Source organism: Mytilus galloprovincialis, chromosome 6 (assembly GCF_965363235.1).
Source record: "Mytilus galloprovincialis chromosome 6, xbMytGall1.hap1.1, whole genome shotgun sequence".
Taxonomy (NCBI): domain Eukaryota; kingdom Metazoa; phylum Mollusca; class Bivalvia; order Mytilida; family Mytilidae; genus Mytilus; species Mytilus galloprovincialis.
This window is the reverse complement of record NC_134843.1, coordinates 97,868,399-97,889,158: the sequence shown is the minus strand read 5'-3', so window position 1 is coordinate 97,889,158 and position 20,760 is coordinate 97,868,399. Positions and strand designations below refer to the sequence as shown.

The 20,760-nt window shown below is 31.4% G+C and overlaps 1 protein-coding gene across 1 annotated transcript in view; it reads right to left on the bottom strand.

Annotated features, from left to right (window-relative positions):
- Nucleotides 1–2,382: 2,382 nt before the first annotated feature.
- The window catches only part of LOC143081086 (E3 ubiquitin-protein ligase rnf213-alpha-like), a 95,121-nt gene continuing 76,743 nt past the window's right edge, over nt 2,383–20,760 (bottom strand). Inside the window, exons 62-82 of the mRNA XM_076257322.1 lie at nt 20,327–20,443; nt 19,807–19,923; nt 19,207–19,266; nt 18,700–18,891; nt 17,996–18,098; nt 17,356–17,390; nt 16,540–16,637; nt 16,087–16,240; nt 15,404–15,587; nt 14,076–14,176; nt 12,684–12,741; nt 12,037–12,221; nt 11,290–11,440; nt 10,716–10,799; nt 9,928–10,120; nt 8,747–8,966; nt 7,919–7,993; nt 7,272–7,469; nt 6,615–6,704; nt 4,777–4,970; nt 2,383–4,230 (exon numbers count right to left, since the gene is read on the bottom strand). Coding sequence (XP_076113437.1) covers nt 4,038–4,230; nt 4,777–4,970; nt 6,615–6,704; nt 7,272–7,469; nt 7,919–7,993; nt 8,747–8,966; nt 9,928–10,120; nt 10,716–10,799; nt 11,290–11,440; nt 12,037–12,221; nt 12,684–12,741; nt 14,076–14,176; nt 15,404–15,587; nt 16,087–16,240; nt 16,540–16,637; nt 17,356–17,390; nt 17,996–18,098; nt 18,700–18,891; nt 19,207–19,266; nt 19,807–19,923; nt 20,327–20,443 — 2,802 coding nt within the window. The 3' untranslated portion in view covers nt 2,383–4,037. The remainder of the gene's footprint in view (nt 4,231–4,776; nt 4,971–6,614; nt 6,705–7,271; nt 7,470–7,918; nt 7,994–8,746; nt 8,967–9,927; nt 10,121–10,715; nt 10,800–11,289; nt 11,441–12,036; nt 12,222–12,683; nt 12,742–14,075; nt 14,177–15,403; nt 15,588–16,086; nt 16,241–16,539; nt 16,638–17,355; nt 17,391–17,995; nt 18,099–18,699; nt 18,892–19,206; nt 19,267–19,806; nt 19,924–20,326; nt 20,444–20,760) is intronic.

Genomic DNA, 20,760 nt, shown 5'->3' with positions numbered 1-20,760 from the left:
CAGTACCTGTCTGTGAGAATTTTAACTGCACCTTCCAAAGTGGCACAAATGGATGAGTGATCAAGGTAAAAGTTGTGTTATCAAATTGGTCTATCAGATACAATAAGCAGTAGGCCAACTTCATGTAGTGTATGGAATGATTGTAAGGGGTGCATGTCAGTCTGCAGGTTAACTCTGAAATTGACCTCATTTTCATTAGTAACAATTAGTCAATGTTCGGTTTGTGCTATGCAGGTCTATCCAACTCACTTCTGTTTCAAATTTTCATGCATTTTTTCCACTGAGCTTTAAGTACTTTAAGCAGTAGGTCAGCTATATGTGTTGTAGGAATGATTGTTAGACGAAAATGTCTGTTAGGCTGGCATCATCTGACCCTGACCTTATCTTTAGGGTTCATTGGTCAATGTTAATTTTTTGTGCTTTGGTCTGTTTTTCAATTACCATTAGCAGTAGATCAAACCTTATTTGGTGTATAGAATAATTGTAAGGTGTACATGTCTACCAGACAGAATTTATCTGACCTTGATGTCATTGTTATGGATCATTAAAAATGTTAAGTTTATGTGATACTTGTATCTTTAAGACTTTCAACATAAAACTAATGGTCACTAAAGCAGCCAAGACATTTTGGCAAATGTACCTATTTTTGTCAAGCCTGCGACTTTTGTGGCAGAAAGCTCAACATGGAACATGGTGGCTACGGCTTTAGCTTACATTGTAAAAACTTTATATTTTAGAGGGTGGAACACCTGGTTGCTTCATACTTTATATATAGATGCCTTATGTAATGAAGTTTCCATCTGTCACATGTCCATTGTCCTTGACCTCATTTTCATGGTTCAGTGACAACTTGAAAAAAAGTTATTTTTTTTTGTAAAGATAATTTCTCTCGAATTACGAGTAATAGGATAACCTCATTTTAACCAACAGTGAACAAGTTTTGGTGGTTGAGTCCATATCTCAGATACTATAAGCAATAGGTCTAGTATATTTAGTGTATGGAAGGATTGTAAGTTGTACATGTCCAACGTGCATGTGTCATCTGACCTTGACCTCATTTTCATGGGTCAGTGGTCAAATTTAAGTTTTTGAGTTATGGTCTTTTTTCTAATACTTTATGCAATAGGTCAACTATATTTGGAAATATTTTATGATGTACATGTCAGTCTCAGTTACTTATGACCATGACCTCATTTTCACAGTTCATTGCTCAGTGGTAAGCTTATGTGTTTGGTCTGTTTTTTAGAAAACCATATGCAATAGGTCAACTATATTTGTTGTACGGAAGGATTGTAAGCTGTTCATGTTTGCCTAGCATGGTTCATCTGACCTTGACCTCATTTTCATTGTTTATTGGTCAATGTTTAGTTTTCTTGGTTAAGTCTGTTTCTTAGAAACTATAAGCAACAGCTCAACTATATTTAGAATATTGAATGATTGTAAGGTTTACAATCTATTTCTTGTTTGGTTTAATGACCTTGACCTCATTTTCTTGGATCATGTGAATAAGTTTATGTAACAGTTCAACATAATATCAATGGTTAGTAAAGAAGACTAAACATTTCAGCGTGTGCACTATTGCTATAAAATACAAACAACGATACAGTGTAAAGTGTATATAATTGATTGACCTTTTGAACCTTTTCCTGCACATGTATGAAAATCATCAGGGTGAAGATAAGAATTCCATGAAAATCTTGTACCAATATATGGAGAACTACATCATCTACATAATCATAGAGGAGAGTGGCCTAGCTACTGAAGTAGGAACATACATTCTAAATTTGCTTTAGGCACTTATTTATTGATTGTAATTTTCCTGAAAATAAAATAAGATCACTAATCAAGTTATGTGTGTGAAAGAGAAAGTACGCAAATCCTATATAGATGAACAGATGAAAGTCCTTAATAATAAGATATGGTATGACTGTTAATGATATATCTATCTTTCAAATGTTGTATGGTAGATGTATGTCACTTTATTTGCACTGACTGATAGAGAAGTATTTGAAGACTCAGTTTATTCATTACCAGGTAGTTGTAATGAACGTTTAGCCAGCATTCAGCAATTTGAGTATTCGTAAATTGGTACTTTTTGTCTTTTTTTTTTTTATAGTTCTTATGTTGCATACCACTTTCCTAGGTTGGAGTTGAACATGTTTAACCTAGCTACATTCTATGTATGCCTGTTCCTTGTTGGGAGTCTGTAAATCAGTGACTGTACATAGAACATGTTTAACCTAGCTACATTCTATGTGTGCCTATTCCTTGTTTTGGAGTCTGTAAATCAGTGGCTGTACATAGATTGCTGTCAATGCAGTGAAAAATGTTATAGTTGTGATTACAACGCAGGGACAGAAGGACACAGTTTATTTGATTTAAAAAAATCATTTAATAAGAAAACTTTATAAAACAATGTTCCCTTTTAGCATCACAAAACATCACACAGTCATAATATAAGAAAACAAATATTTTCATAAAATAATAAAGTAATCAAAATTATTTGGACCACCATTTGGAATCTTCTTATACATAATACTTTGATCTAGCACTTCTTATAAAAAAAATAATAACAATGAAAAACATATCTTTACAATTTATCACAATTACTTTTGATACAAATCTTAACATTTTTAAGTAACAATTGATTATCTCCCTTTACAAATCATTACTGATGTTAGTAAAATATTTAAAATCTATATCACAGAACTATAAATTGAGTTATGCTAAAATAAAAATCTCAAACACAACAGTAGACAATGATAGCAGGAATTTATAAAAGTATTGGACAGTACAACTGTTAACATTAAAGGACATTTTGGTTTCAAAAAATGTTAAAAAATTTATACCTTCAGTTTTAATACGATGTATTTATTTTTTTTATTACCTTTTTTAGATGGAAATTTTCACACTTCGATTGAAAGTGTTATCAAAACAAATTGAAAATATCTTTTATTTGGTTGCAAGTTATCATGATATATTAGCTATGGTTATGTATAATGCTCCTTAAATTCTGAATATTATTGGAGGAGAGGGTAAAAAAATTACAAAGCCTCTCCTCAAGTTGATTGAAATTAAATGTATTAATCCATATACATAAAAAATTGCATAAATCTTTAAGGAAACTTAAAATATATGTATATGCAACTGTGGAAAACTTATAGAAATGTACTAGGTATAAAAAAGTGATTAAATAAACAAATAGAGAATAGAGAAAAAATGAAACATACATGTAATTTCAATTTTGCATTATCAAAATTGACAACAGCTTCTAAAATGTTATAATACAATGTCATAACTTTAACAAAATATTTAAGAGAAAAACATGCTGTGTCAAAATATATCAAATTACAATAAATTGGCAACATCACAATAATTCTGATAAATATTCACCAATACATCAGATGATCTCAAATTGTATATCCTTTACATGTAAATCACAGAATTACCCTTATCATTATACAATATCATACACACAAACAAAACATTTCATTATTGAACACAATATTGTACTGAAAGACAAGTTGTGAACATACAAATATAAATATCAACACACACAATAATAAATTCATTAAAAAAACAAAAACACTTAAAAAACATCTTATATATTTTTTTCAATATGTTTTATTTGTGATCTTTAAACTCACTGTTTGACAATAGAGACGGACACAATAGTTTTCAATTATTGGATGTGAGGATGGTGCATTGTGGTTTAGTGTCAATTACGGACATATATGGCTGAAAATATTCATCTTGCCACAGAATTACTGAAAATAACTTAAAAATCCAACACAAACAATAAGTTAAAAATCTTGACATAACAACTAAACAAAAACAAATTGTTCCCATTTTATAAAAATACATGTACATATATTTTTGTAAGGCACATAATCTTAAATATCTTTGAAATAAATTGCAAAACATAAAGTAGACTCCTTTAAGGAAAAGTATACATATCTTTGGTTTGAAAATACAAAACTATATATATATATGGCACATCATAGTCAGTGTATGTGTGAATATCTTATAGAAATTCTCTAATGTTTCCTTTTCTGTTTATCCAAGTTAATTTTCTGGACTAAATGCCAGAACTCCACAGACTGACATGTAACAACACCAAACTGATCATCTGATGGTATTAGATCAATAACTTCCTTCAGCGTTTCATCTAACTGCTTATCTTCTTCATAGGGACAGGTATCCATATACCCAATCAAGGTATCATGAAAGCTGGAAGTATATAAAATCTATATATATGATGTGTTTGTAAAATACTGATGGCAAGCCATACATTAAATTGGTCACTAAGTAAGGAATAAATCATCACTTATGTATTTGTAAAAGAATTGTGTAAAACAAGGAGTGCAGTGGTGATATATCATAAATATTTCATTTCTACCATTTCAAGTTTAGGGGATAATTTCAAGAAAAAAACATAACAAATGTTGTATTTGTTTGAAATGCAGGTCACAGTGGTGAAATTTGAAATTTGTGAAACTATTTGAAAAACATATAATATTAGAAATAACATTAGTATACTATCATGAACTCTTTAAATCTATACCTAAGCATGGGAAAAGTTTTTCTCTTAAAAATGTGATTGATTGATTGTTGGTCGCCTAACATACATACAGTGTCTTATAATATGTAATACTAATTCTGTCAAGAAGGGCAGATGAATAATTGTACACATGTGTTACAACAATAATGCAAAAATAATACAATAAATGAATCAACCACATATCCTCCCTCATTTCTTGATACTTCACTACATACCTGACTTTAGAGAACAATTCTTCCTCCTCGTCATCCTGTGGAACATCCACCTTGAAAACAATACACTCAAATATCACTTCCACCAATGTGTCTATTTGTTCTATGGGTAAACTGTTAATAAATTCAATAATAACTTTTCTTTGTTCCTCTGTTAAATTTTTCTTGAAATTTTCTGAGATTCCTTCAAAGGCTTTCTGGAAAGGAAAAGCAAAAATGTAAAGGATATAATGCTTCTGAAATTTTTAGAAGAATGGCTTATCACGTCAAGGTGGGTCTCCACATACCAATTTTAATATTTGCAATGTAAACCAAGGTTATTTTATTGTTTTAAATTTACTTAAAAAAAATTCATGACAACTCCCATTCAATAAAAAAAAACTAATGGGACAATATTCCTAATGCGCCTCCAATCGAGGAACATAAAAATTGTGTGTAAACATAAAATATTTGTGTAGTAATATTGGACATGTTTCAATTTTTAACAAGTGACTGAGCGTGTTGATCTGGAAAGTATAGAACCTTAGAATAGTTGTGTAAAAAACTATGGAGTTAATTTATATGTATTTAAAGTATTAAATTTTCAAAGAAGTTATTGTGTGAAAAAAGGGACTTTTTACCATGAAGTCAGCTGCATCACGAAAGGATTTTCGGGGTATGCTAATTTACGGAAAAATGAATCACACTTCTTACCCCGAAAATTTAACTACACTTGTGAAAATGTCTCAGTTTCGAAACAAGCCATCATACATATAAAAGTTTACGATATGGGCTGAGCTACAGAAGAAAACGTTATCATTACCGCCCATGGAGAAACAATTATGCATACTACCCCAAATGATTAGAAAGTAATTTCCTTGGTTATCAAAGCTTATACAGCCGAACAAGCTTCCAGAGCTCTATTGTGATAATGTAATATTTGGTTTAGATGTTTTCAAATCAAATTTACTTTCAAGGTACAATGTTCAAAAAATATTTAATGTATGCTGGAACTTTTTGCTATTGGGAGATAACTCTTTTTGATTTAAAAAAGAAAAATTACCTGAGTTTAACGATTTTGTGTTGCATCAACACTGCAAAAGGTTTCTAAAACATTCAGATATAGTGACATATCTGGAATCAACTGATGGGAAATATAGAAGGCATGAGATAAGTCCCAATATATCTCAAACATAAAAAAATAAACACCGTTGATTCATATGTAACATATATATATGGAGAGGTCCTGGTTCCTGCCCCCTGACTCATGTTGTCTATTCCCTTGTATATCATTAATGTTTTTGCACAATGGAATAAAGTACAAGGTTACTTTTTAAGCTTTTCAGAAAATGCTGCATTTAAACTATGTTTTTTTTTAAAAATTAATGCAAGTATACCCAAACCCTGCATATTCTAATACCTCCCATTTTCATATAGAACATGTGCATATTGCAGACAGTGTTCTAAAACTGTGTAAAGTTTCATCAATATCTGTCCAGTTGTTTATGAGGATTTGGGTTTACAAGAGACTATAACAACATACTGTTATATTGAAGTTAATAAGTGATTATCTCCCCTTAAGCATATACTCCTTTAAGTATATACTAATGTTGTGTTCTACAACTACGTAAAGTTTAATCAATGTCTGTCAAGTTGTTTAGAAGGATTTGCCGTTACCAGAGATTATTTCCAAAATCTATCAATTTGTTAAGGGGGAGTTGCACTTAAAGACGAGCAGACCAACTGACAGACAGAAATTTTAGAATGTGAAGTCTTTAAAATAAAATTCAGCTTTTGGGCTTTTGAGGTTGAAAAGTATCTTTTACACAAGCTGAGATGTAAAAATGGTACTATATACTTACTCTATTATTTTTAGCTATTTCTTTGGCTCTTTCCAATGCTAATGTCATCCATAATGACATGGTATGTTTACACCTGCTGGACTGTTGTGCCTGTAATTATTATATAAACATTTAATGCTGAACAGCTTACTATGTGGAATTCCATGGAAATAAAATACAACATATTTTTTGTTCATTTGGATACCAAGTAATATGCCTAAAGCTCATTATAAAGTGCAAACCTGTATATAAATATCGGGACAAGAGAAAACTGATCCTCCATTTGACGTTAGTACACATTTTTATTTAGAGGCCAGCTGATGCCCATCTCAGGGTGCTCGGTTTTCTCTCTGGGTTGAAGTCATAGGTGACCTTTTGATCTTTGGTCGGGTTGTTGTCTCTATGATATATTCCCCATTTCCATTCTCATTTAAAATTGGGTATAACTACAGCTATAAAATAAGAAGTTGACCTGCTTAGACAAGCTTTCACTGAGGTGACCATTACAGCAGGTTTGACTGTATTTGTTTGTTTCTTCATGTTATAATAAATCAATAGATTCATATCTGTAAACAGTGTAGATCAAATCAAAGTGATCACAGATCACACGTAAAAAATTACCTTCCTGTAAACAATCATTTTTGGTACGTTATTAATTATTTATGTTTCAACCCTCACCTTCGGACTTGAAAATGGATTATCTATCTTGAGAGTATTTGTGATGAAGTCACTGAGAGAACTGTCAGGATCAGAACCAACAGACTTTAGGAAACTGATTGCAATGTCTAACTTATCCAAGCTTTCCCACAAGTCTGCTGCAGGCTTCATACGTATCTCGGCACAAATCTGACTTCTCACTGCCGGATTTAATCTTTCCTGTCAAATAAAAAAAATATCATAGTTGTTGTAAATTAAACTTTGTATGGATATTTTTTTAAACATTAACAGTGGAACCTGACAAATTCCCTTCCTTCCTTGTTTGGACATTTTGTTCAGATTAGGCAGGTGCTCCTTCTGCACAGGTTAATTTATAGATGACTACTCAGTTTAGTTTAGAAAGATGTGCACTTAACAGATTTATCAATTGTTTTCAAAATTCCAATAGGGAATATACTTTATATAATTGTATCAATAAACCAATTTTTTGAGACGTTTTGGCCATTCGCCTTCTTCAGTTCTTTATTTATCAAGTTGACTCAGGTGTCAAATTTATACAATGTTCTGTTAAGGCAGATGTCCAGTTTACTCAAAAGTCTAGTTTAGAGACTATTTGTATGGCTTAATTAAACAAATCAAACTTTTCTTACAAAATATATATTACTTACTTGTTGGACCTTGTCACATAAAGTTTTAAAAACAACAGCATTTGTAGATTCTGATCTGTATGTGATTGTTTCTATCTGAAAAACAAATCATTTTCAAAATTACAAAATAATTTTGCACTACCTCAGTACTTTGAAAGGTATTGTCATATCAATTACTTATCTATTGAAAAGACCAAAATTAAAAGAAAATCCATTCAGTATTGCTAGTTCACTCCCTTGTGTGTGTAAGTTAAGACAATTCAGAACACAAGTAATGCATAACAAAATTCATTGAAGTTGATACATTCCTGATCTATTTTTTAAACTACCTTTTTAATTTTGCTCAAACCAATACCCTGTAATGAAATGGTCTTTTAAACCATGGCAGTCTAATGCTAGGAACATTGCAGCCGTAACTACTGATAATTTTAATTTCTTTGTCTTTATTAAAAGTTGACAAGGAGATCAAACTATATATCATTGAGTTGGGAGCTATCTCTGTGGGCCCTGCTGGCAATAACGTGTGGTAAAAATTTGTATCTTTACCATAGAACATGGGGTTGTCAAAGTTTTTGAGTTTTTGACCTTGACCTTTGACCTAGGAAGTTGTACATACATTATGTGTTTGTTAATATACATGTCGAGTATAAACTTTGAAATCATAACTGTTCTCAACATATAGAATAGACACAATTTGTTACGGATGGACAGACAGATCGACAGACTGATCACTATAGGGAGTCCCCCATTTCGACAGGGCCCTAATTTATAAAAAAAAAATGAGAGATGGCAAGTGAAGAGGATGCTCCGACAGTTCAAGGAAAAACTATGAACACTTTAAATTCTGACCTCTGCTATTCCAGTTATAATTGACTTTGAGAAGAGGAATCTATCCATCAGTTGTCTCTCTAGGTTGGTAAAGTTATAATCAATTCTGGTTCCCTGTCCAACTTCAAATGTGTAGTTACAGTTAGCCAACACCATGGGTAACAGGTCTTTGTCTGGATGGTAACTGATTAAATGGGCTGAAGATATGTCCTTCACATGAACTTTTGGAAGACTTTCTGCCCTAAAATTAGAAATACTAAAACATATATGTAGGACTCAAGGCTATGGTGGGTCCGAAATCTATGACAGTTTTTTTACAATCCGAATCTATGGCAGATTTTTTTTTTTCCAAATCTAAGGGAAATTGTGTGCAAATGGAAAACAATGCAGTACATATGACCAATGACAATAACAAGTCGGAAATGTACAGGATAAAATTGAAAATTGAAATGGGAAATGTGTCAAAGAGACAACAACCCGACCAAAGAGTATGTTTATAAACATTTGTGAAATAAACATTCCATAATGGCCAACCAAATTGTGATTGCAAAGAACAAATTTCATAAATGATGAAATCATATACCTTAATACAGAACAGTATTTATTTCATCATTAAGACCAGTATTTATTTCATCATTAAGACATATGTTTTATTTAACGACCATTTAAATCATATTGGTATCTGGTAATTTTATCTTTCACTTTCATGATAATCTTTGCCAGCCGTAGACAGTCAAATATTTACAACAACTTCTTTTAAAAAATAACCGGTACTGAAAACAGCGGTGCCCTTATTCATCGCAGGTTTCGGTCAGTATGGAACATTTTGTCCCTCATCCGGATAATAAGTCACATCTTCCTCTAAACCATTCGAAAATGTTGTAGAGGGAAATTACGCTATTTAAAGATCAGCAATAGATTTGGAGAAAACAAAAATCTGCCATAGATTTGAGTTGTTTGGCGTTTGTAACGTCACATTTGCCATAGATTAGAAATCTGCCATAGATTTGGAAATGCCATAGATTTCAGTCTTGCATATATAAAAAATATTCCAAACTTCAAAACAATGTTCAAAGAAGCAATATTATAACTCAATATAAAATGGTTAAAAATGTCCTGTTACTAATTTTACACAATGAAAGACTATATATATTTGTTAAACATATCCTGCTCCACATTCAATATTAACTTTTCATACTTACGAGAGTTTTCTTTGATAACAGTACTGTTCTATGAACATGTTTTGCTTCTTTAACAAGAAATATAACAAGATGTAAGAACAGAGTCCAGCATCACGATATGTTGGTATCAGGTATGATATTGGTGTGTCATCTGATATCGCTGCTCTGAAGTACGATTTGTCAATAGACAATACATTGTTCTCTAACAAACAGACTGAAAAGATACAGGGAAAAATCATAAACTTAATTGTCAAACTGTGCAAATATTCATCAATACATGTATCATATTTTTTCTTTGAACTTTTTACCCTTATATTTGCAATATGAAGATAGGATAAACAGTGTGAAATATTTAAACAGACTTTTTCTGTTAAAATAAAATGAAATAAAAGCCTACTGCCAAAACAGTTTCCAGTAAGGAACCTCATCAGTGGATGTCTTAATCAAAAGTATTTTTTTTGTAATTTGGAGCAGTAAGTTCATGTGTCAGATCTTGAAAGTCTCTGTTAGATCTTTTGACAGCTTTTTAAGGCAAATTTTACAATTTACAGCTTGGCATTTTGTGTAGATTTTTCTATATTATTGAAGACCATATTTTTATTACTAGACAGTTTTCCTTGTTTTTTTAAAATCTCTTTATGATGCAAATAACTAATGCGATAAGTCACAACTGTTCTCTGTAACTTATAAAGTTTAAATAGCCTCTAATAATCTGGCCTTTTTTTTTATTCTTACCAGTTGTTTTAAGTCTCTATAAACAATAGCCTCTAATAATATTAAAGAAAATCTTAACTTCTATTAATTATTACCAGTTGTTTTAAGTGATCCTTTCACACAACTCCAGGCCTCTGTAAAATCTTTCAACAATTGTTCAAATTCGTAAATTTTTCTATCTGTAATGAGAAAAAAAATCATATATTGCCATTTGTACTGTACACCTGTTCCATATCCTAAGTATGTTGACAAATACACATTATCCTATATTCTTTAATCTTTTCCAAGTATAAACTTCCAAACAATATAATACAAATAGAATAACAGTATTTTCAATTTTGATACTGGCTTTTTCAGCAGGAATATCAAGCAAGCCTACAGGTACAAGCTTATAATGAAGTTGTTAATAAACTAATTTTGTGCATTTAAATGTTGAGATAGTTTTTTAAATGAATGATGTCACATGCATTGCATTGCTATAATGATAAGGATGCATTTTTGCATGACAACATTGCTTAACATATTCTAAGTTTAACATTATGTCCAAAGACACGAATTTCCCTTCAGCATCACACTGATTTTTATTATCTGTATTACAATAGTCTAATGACTGTGACTGTAGTCTAAGAAATGAATGTTGTAATCTCTTGTCTTTTCTTTAAACTTGACAATACATACCGTTTTCCATGTCTTGTTTAACATCCAGTATTTTAAGAGTGGTAGCTTCTGCTCTGTCTAACTTTCTACCATATTTCTGTATTAACATTCTCTGTAGTCTCATTATACTTGGTATAAATCTTATTGCTCTGAGATGATGTTCCTGTAAATAAAAAAGGTCAAAAGATGAGTATATCTTTTTGATGTATGTAACAGATTTAGAGTGTACAAAAAAATAAAATATGGAAGAAATTTTATACAATTTTATCCTTTGTAGGAGCTAGGTCAATACAAAGATATATCAACTGAGGACGTAGTCAGGGGTCGATATACTTCTTTGGGGGATATATATCTCTTTTCTATCTGTTGTTTACAGTCTTCTTAGAAAATACAGTTAAACATGCTATTCCTTGATTTAAACAATATTTTATTATGAACTATACAAGTACATTTTATAAACACATTAACAATTAGAATTCAGAACCAAAACAAATAAAGTTAATGTACAAATTAATAAAAATAATCCATGATCACAATGGTAATTTCAGTAGTATTTGATATTGGTTGCAACTTCATTAAAATGTATGATTGATGCTTACAATGTAATTCTCATTCTGAGGCTCATGAAAACAAATTTGAAAACACATCAAAACTATTAAAATACCTTTAAATCGTCCAAAATTTGTAGTAATTAATTCTTGTAGAGAGGGTATATGACTTACAAAGATAAGAATTCTGTGTTACATTTACACCTATTACCTCTTTCAGGAAAAGTCTAAGTACAGGTAGTTTCTCCTCTGAACGTTCCAGATTTTGTCTGAGATGATTGATGGATATAAGATCCCTGTATCTCCATACTCCAGGGATATCTTGTAGTTTTAGGATATCCTGATTTTCTGGTACTTTGTCTGTTTCATACAGAATCTGTAATAGTGCATCTGCACCTAGAGTAAATAAAATTCCAAAAGTAGCAGTTAAATATGCATCGATTCATCTACACCCAATGAACTATGAAAACGAGGTCAAGGTCAGATGAGCCATACAGAAAGATATGTACACTTAATTCAATCATTCCAGACACGAAATAGTTAACCTATATTATTAAACTGCCATACAGACTTGATCACAAAAAGTTAATCTTGAAATAAGTCGCAGAGTATAATCTGTTAAAATGAAGGGTTGTATCAAATCATGATCATGTAGCTTGATGACAAATTTCAAGTTGAAGATTTGAAATTCTTTAAATAAGTTACAAAAATTTCATTGGACAAAGATACAAACAGTTTACACCTCCTTCAGACCTTGGGTATAATAATGTTAAGGTCATCATTTAAATATTTAGCAGTGACACAGAATAGTTCTGTCCCTTGTTTTTACTAGAATGTTCCTAATAATTAAATCTTTACCAAGTCTCTGATCTTTCTGTATTTTCTCATTGCTTTGCTTTAAGACTTGATCCATATTCTGTAAGCAGTAAAACATTAATTAAAATAAATACAAAATTGTCTTGATAGTAATAAAAACAATTCTTGAACTGAACTGAATGGTTTCATAATTTCATGTCTGAGCCTTTCATAGTAAAACTTATGGCATGATATTTTCTCATTGTTGAAGGCCTTATGGTTGCCTATAATTGCCTACATCCACCTCATTTGTACTTTGGTGGATAGTTGTCTCATTGGCTATCCTTATTTTTATACTAAGAAATATTAAGGCTTGGCAATACAGAAACTATTGAATTTTAAGTTGGAATACTGTATTCTGTGGTAATCAGTTACCTGTAATACTGGAGATATATATTTTAAGTTGGAATAGTGTATTCTGTGGTAATCAGTTACCTGTAATACTGGAGATATATATTTTAAGTTGGAATAGTGTATTCTGTGGTAATCAGTTACCTGTAATACTGGAGATATATATTTTAAGTTGGACCACTGTATTCTTAGGTAATCAGTTACCTGTAATACTGGAGATATATATTTTACGTTGGAATACTGTATTCTGTGGTAATCAGTTGCCTGTAATACTGGAGATATATATTTTAAGTTGGAATACTGTATTCTGTGGTAATCAGTTACCTGTAATACTGGAGATATATATTTTAAGTTGGAATAGTGTATTCTGTGGTAATCAGTTACCTGTAATACTGGAGATATATATTTTAAGTTGGACCACTGTATTCTTAGGTAATCAGTTACCTGTAATACTGGAGATATATATTTTAAGTTGGACCACTGTATTCTTAGGTAATCAGTTACCTGTAATACTGGAGATATATATTTTAAGTTGGACCACTGTATTCTGTGGTAATCAGTTACCTGTAATACTGGAGATATATATTTTAAGTTGGACCACTGTATTCTGTGGTAATCAGTTACCTGTAATCATGGAGATATATATTTTAAGTTGGAATACTGTATTCTGTGGTAATCAGTTACCTGTAATACTGGAGATATATATTTTAAGTTGGAATACTGTATTCTGTGGTAATCAGTTACCTGTAATACTGGAGATATATATTTTAAGTTGGAATACTGTATTCTGTGGTAATCAGTTACCTGTAATACTGGAGATATATATTTTACGTTGGAATACTGTATTCTGTGGTAATCAGTTACCTGTAATACTGGAGATATATATTTTAAGTTGGACCACTGTATTCTTAGGTAATCAGTTACCTGTAATACTGGAGATATATATTTTACGTTGGAATACTGTATTCTGTGGTAATCAGCTACCTGTAATACTGGAGATATATATTTTAAGTTGGACCACTGTACTCTTAGGTAATCAGTTACCTGTAATACTGGAGATATATATTTCTTGGCAAATTCATCTTCCCATTTTGATCTGGACTTCTTGTTTAACAATCCACACATATCTACTGGATAATCTTCTCCTGAAATTTAAAAGAATTAGAACTTAAAATTACTAAAACTTCATTCAACATATCATTTTCATGATAATTGAATATATTTACATGGTCAAGCTTTCTAAAAATCAAATGTATAGTATCAAAGATAATCATTACAATAGTATTACCAAGTCAGGCTTACTAATTTAACCTAAACAAGAACTGTGAGTGAACTCATTAACTGTGCATTTGCATTCAGATATTGCAAATCAAATTTATTTGTTTATAGTGTATTAATGTACGTTTTTTGATCGGATTAAGCCTGCCAATTGATATTTTAATGTGTGTTTTTCTATGTTGTGATGTTATGCTATTGTTTCAGAAAAACAGAGAAGGTTTGGATCCATTAAAACGTTTAATCCCGCTGCAAATGTTTGCACCTGTCCTAAGTCAAGAATCTGATGTACAGTAGTTGTCGTTTGTTTATGTAATTTATACATTGTTCTCGTTTTTTATTTTATATAGATTAGACCGTTGGTTTTCCCGTTTGAATGGTTTTACACTAGTAATTTTGGGGCCCTTTACAGCTTGTTGTTCGGTGTGACCCAAGGATCCGTGTTGAAGGTCGTACATTGACCTATAATGGTTTACTTTTTTTAAATTGTTATTTTGATGGAGAGTTGTCTCATTGGCACTCACACCACATCTTCCTATACCTATCATAAAGGTTCACTCATTCTTATAAATTTGATTATCTCCCCTTAAGCACATTGGACAAGATTTTTATTGCTTGCTCTGCATTCTCATGTACCTTTCTAAAACTGAGTAAAGTGTCATTAATATCTATGCATTTCTTAGAAGGTTTTGTTCTCACAAGAAACTATTGCCATGCATTGCAATATTCAAATAACTTAGTTTGGTTATCATTCCCTTGGGAATATAAATCCAGGATCAATTTTCCTATATGCACATCCATAGAGAAGTGTTCTGTAATTTCAGTAATTATTGCGCGACTTTATTATGGCCATTTTGTCATTTTAGACTAATCTGATTTTAATTTTTGTGATATTGAGAAAAATCAAACACAAGCACATAGACACATGAACAGACAGGTAAATTGAAATACAGACAAAGGCACAGACTGACAAACAAATGGATAGATTGGTAGGATGAAGAACAAAAGTCCATTCGCTTAGGTATAATAGCTGTCGTGAAGAAGCTGATTAATTCGACAATTCATAAATTAGCACATAGTAATAAAAATAATCCTACCTATAACTGCCATTGTGTGTTCTTCCATCATCTTTGCTAGCAGATGATGAACTATCAACAATATATCATCCTTATTTTTACCCAGGATATTTTGTATAGAGGTCATATCAAGGTCAATATGTTCCAGTATATATCTACCAACCTCAGCCTCCTCTATATTGGGTTTTATGGACTGACCAACAGCCTGAGAAATAAATAAATTTATGTTACAATAAACATTATATCTCTCCATGTGGTATTTTTAAGCATTTAGGCTATGGCCCCCATTTTCAGTTCAAATTCATAACAATGAATTAAAGCTAAAACAATAATGACAGAGGGAAAAGGATTTTTGTATTAGTTCAATGATATTTGGTTGAGGCAAACTTTAGTAACAATCAGAAACTGATGTTGGCATATCCAGATGGATAGACATATGTACTGAAGTACAGGTTGACAAGGTTGAATTACTTAAGTCCCCTCCCCCATGACTGGGCCATAACAATATTGCTGACTTTTGCACTCTTTATTACAAATAGATCCACAGAGAAAAATTACAACTTTGTTAAGTTGCACTGTATAAATAGAGTTTGAATCCATAATACAGATTTGATGACAAGTGTAAATTTAATCTTGATATCTGAAGACAGGGCATTACTTATTTACCATGTGGCAAAATTTAGACAGATGCAAGTTTAAATTACCTGTATATTCGTATTTGCTCCAATGTACATGGAGATATGAGTAAGTAATCTAAGTATAGCAAAAGAAGCTCTGTTTAACTGCCTCTCTGGAGCTGTTATCAGACCAAGATTTGTGGCTCTACCTAAAATATGTCCTGTCTCTGTCCTGTCACCTCTGAAACATAATGTCATATTGTTTTTTTATAAAATGTAAGAAGGATGTTCTATCCTAGTGTAATTAGAATGAATATAAGGATTATAATAACAAGAAGCTTTGCAACAAAAATGACTAAGCCATGAAGAGTCCTTACTTCCTATATCAAATAAATAGCTTTATAAACTGGTGTTAATTCATTTTTTCTAGACCTCTTAAATCATCCTATCAAATTTCTATGTATATATGATAAGTGTTCATAAGATAATACATAATAATTCATAACCCAGAACCATTATGCAAAACTCTTAACAACTTACCCAGAATCTATAACATTATCTGTTCTTAGTACATGACGTTCCCCTCCAATCTGTAGTCCACATTCTCTACACTGACCAAGTACATATGGTCTACCACACTATGAAATATAAATCGTTTGCCAAAAATATTATAACACAATAGGAATGTTAATGAATGTTTTAGTTTCACTTCAAACATGTGAGTGTTGTTCAGTAGAGCAATTTGGTAAATAAGGATATTTTGAGGCAGTTTTAATTTTTGCTATTTTAAGGTAAGACTATGTATGCACAATTTTGTGCCTGTCCCAAGTCAGGAGCCTCTGGCATTTGTTAGTCTTGTATGATTTTTAATTCTAGTTTCTTGTGTATAATTCGGAGTTTAGTATGGCGTCCATTATCTCTGAACTAGTATACATATTTTTTAAGGGGCCAGCTAAATCGCCTCCGGTTGCGGGAGTTTTCTTGCTACATCGAAGATACATTGGTGGCCTTCGGCTGTTGTCTGCTCTACGGTCGGGTTGTTGTCGCTTTGACACATTCCCCATTTCCTTTCTCAATTTTAGAATGAATATCTCATGGAAACTCAATTCATGTGAAAAAAAGAGTTAAGATACTGTAGATTCATTTATTATTTAGGGTATCAATTTTCGTGGTTTTAGAAAAACTTACATATTCTTGGATATTTGATTTCATGGTTTTGACAAAGTCTGCACTAATTGCTATAGAACATTTATATTTCCTGGTTCCACTGTACCAAAGAAATCCACCAAAATTGGTATCCAACTAATAGTAATGTATGCCAAAAACATTTGATTTGAGGTTTATATTTATACTTACATCACCTATAACATATGGGTGGCCGGTTGGACATCCTGAAAATATAATATGATTAATATATTGCACTGATATATATCAAGCAACAATCTTTATCTTTATATGTTTAAATTTGAAACAGAACCTTTGTGTGTGACTCAAACAGTGATTGTATATTTGTGAAAGTATTCGCCAAGACTGTCAAAGGACAAATATTTTAACCATTGATTTAGCTATCAGATGATAGTTTGAATACTGTGGATTCATTTATTTTCGTTGGATACTAATTTGGTGGATTTCTCGGGTACAGGATAGCCGAATTGGAAATTTTCAATTGGCTTGTATACAGACTTTGGCAAACCCACAAAATTAAATATGCACAAAAGTGTAAGTTTTCCTCAATCCACGAAAATTGGAACCAATGAAAAATAACTGAATCCACAGTTACAGATATTACCTTATTGTAATCATGTTTAATTTACACAGAGAAAATCTTTAAAACAGCCTGACAATGTTATATTAAGGATAGCTTACTTTATATAAAATACAGGATTTTCAGTAGGAGTTTTGTCCCTTTGGAAGGGTTACTCCCATGGGCAGGGATCCTTACTATAAAATAGAGGTTTTCCATTGGCAGTATTGTCCATTCCATAGGGCTACTTACTGTAAAATACAGGATTTTCATTAGGGGTTGTGTCCCTTGCAGCTAAGAGTGCCTCCTTTATTTCTTGTATTTCATCCTGGGGCATTGTGGGGAAGAAGGAATTCTACAAATTAAAATGGATTTTTGTATTAGAACTATATAAGCTATGATATCATTAAATCAATTTCATGTTAAAACCCTTATCTTAATAAATCTGCTGGTGGTTTGTATTCAGGGACAAACGTTGCAGTCTTTAGTTTTGTTTGTTGTGTTTTGTGTACTGTTGTTTGTCTGTTTGTCTGTTTGTCTTTTTCTTTTTTAGCCATGGCATTGCCAGTTCATTTGTCAGTTTATTTTTGATGAGTTTGAATGTCCCTCTTGAATCTCCCCCCCTTTTTTTTTTTTTAAATAAATTGTCTTTAATCTGAATTTCCAGTCAATTGTTATCACTGAAACTGTAGAAACTCTTATATACACAAATCTTTTAAACAGCAATAGACCAAGTGTCTTATCAAAACTGGTATTATAAAATTCCTGAAAGAAATATTTTTACTTCCAAATTTGTTTTTTCTTGATTTTTTTTTAAATTGTGAAAGAAATAAAACTGTTCAATTTATACAAATGTGTATGTTAGACAAATATTCTATCACTATTTACAATTAACATAGTTATTTCTGCTTACATAAAGAAAATCTTTACATACACTGATAACAAACATTGCTTACCACCATACTAGTAGGGTCTAGTGCTATTTTCTGCAAAGGTGTCAAGAGAGTTGTCTTCCCTGGAATTTCAGACATCAGAATCTTAAAGTGTGTTAAAAGACAGAACACATTCTGCTCAGCTAGTTCCATTCCTTTAATGATGTTTCCCTTCAGTTTCCAAACTTTATTATTCAGTAATATTGGGGCAAAATCCTAATAAATAATAAATGATATATAAAAGAATACAAACATTTATTTCTGTCAAGTTTTATTCCAATCCAGCGTATATAACATAAGCACATGCATATGTTTTATTGACAAAATCCATGTTCAAACATTGGAGACATAAAGCTGATAAAAAAAATACAAAAATAGGAGTATGAATAACAGTCAAGTTTTCTCTCATTTGTATGTAAACTCAAGTAGAACTTACAATATTTAGAAATAGTTAGGTCTGTCCTTGTTTTGCTATAGGAAACTTAAAAATTTATTAACACAAGAGATTTTTTCTTTACTAGAAGTTGTTACCTTATCTTTAACAAGCTGACAGTTCTCACTCAGTATGTACTGGTTGATGAAGTCTATACCCTGCAATGAAAAAATGGAAACAAAATTAACCTAATTTATCTAATATACAAAACTTTAGCCTCCATATGTTATAAGAATAAAGAATGTGTGGGGACATATGTCAAAGTGTCAACAACAAAACAACACCAAACATAATGAAAAAAAATGTCCCTAGAGTGTTCTTGACATTGATGCCCCACCAATAATATGTATGCAGGAAGAGATTTTTATTTTTAGCTTTGTTTGTGTAGACAAAAAAAATATCTATAAAGAGATGGTATGATTGCAAATGAGACAATTCTCCACAAAGGGCAAATGACATAGAAATAATACATCACCATTCAGCCTTCAACAATGAGCAAAGCCCATACTGCATAGCCAGCCATAAAAGGCCTGGTTTTGGAAAGTTATTGCTTAAAAAAACCTGTTGACACAGAAATACATCTGGCCTTCATGTAATTTTGACTTTAAAATGTAAACTATGCTCAAAATAATTATTTGTTTTAAGTGAAATGATTGAGAGATTGACTAGATACATTGTATTACAATACTATTACCTACCTCTTCTGAAAACTTTTGTGGACTTCTATCTGTTACTTTGTTCATACATATTTCCCGGTGTAAAGCTAAATACAACTTTACTCTGCACTGCCATTCATTTTGAGGGCTCTGCACATTCTGTTAAAACATGTTTGATTCAAAATATTAACTTAAGAATACTCAATGTAGTTTAATCTTTTCCAGACTCAGTATTAGGGTTTTTCTGATGTCAGTTCAAGATTTCATTTTTTTAGACAGCAAGTTGCATCAAATAAAAAAGTTTTTGAGTGCTTACCGGAGTTGAACTCCATATAAAAAGTATGGAAACTGTTAACGTTCTGCACACAAAAATACCAGAATTCATTTTTCTGCTTGTGTCCTGTGATTCTTTTTAAAAGTTTTTTTTAATGTTGCTTAATGTTCAGTGGCAAATATTTCATGCATACATTCAAACATACATAAAGTGATGGTACTTAATCAAAGGGATCTTTAATGAAAAAGTTAGCTCAACAATCAACTTGCCTAACTTATTGTGTCATACCTTCAGAAGTGTGTCTATTTTTTCACTGTTTTCACTGAGTATTGTTGTAACAACGATTTCTCTCAGTTGTTTGTACTCTTCCCCAATCACAATATATCTGTCATGACATTCCTTTACCTATAAAAGAAATATTTTAATTTGTCTGATTATCTGAAAATATTTTAATTTGGTCAAAGCATCTTTTCATCACTCCAATACATATTTGGTCATGGCATCAAATTTTTAAGATTTCCTTTCAAATTTGGTCAAAGCATCTTATTTCATCACTTCAATTCAAATTTGGCCATAGCATTTAATTTCATCATTCCCATTTAATTTGGTCAAATCCTCTTATTTGATCACTGCAATATACATATACATATATTTGGTTATATCATAAAGTCCTTTCAAATTTGGGCATAGCATTTTATTTCATCATTCCCATTTTATTTGGT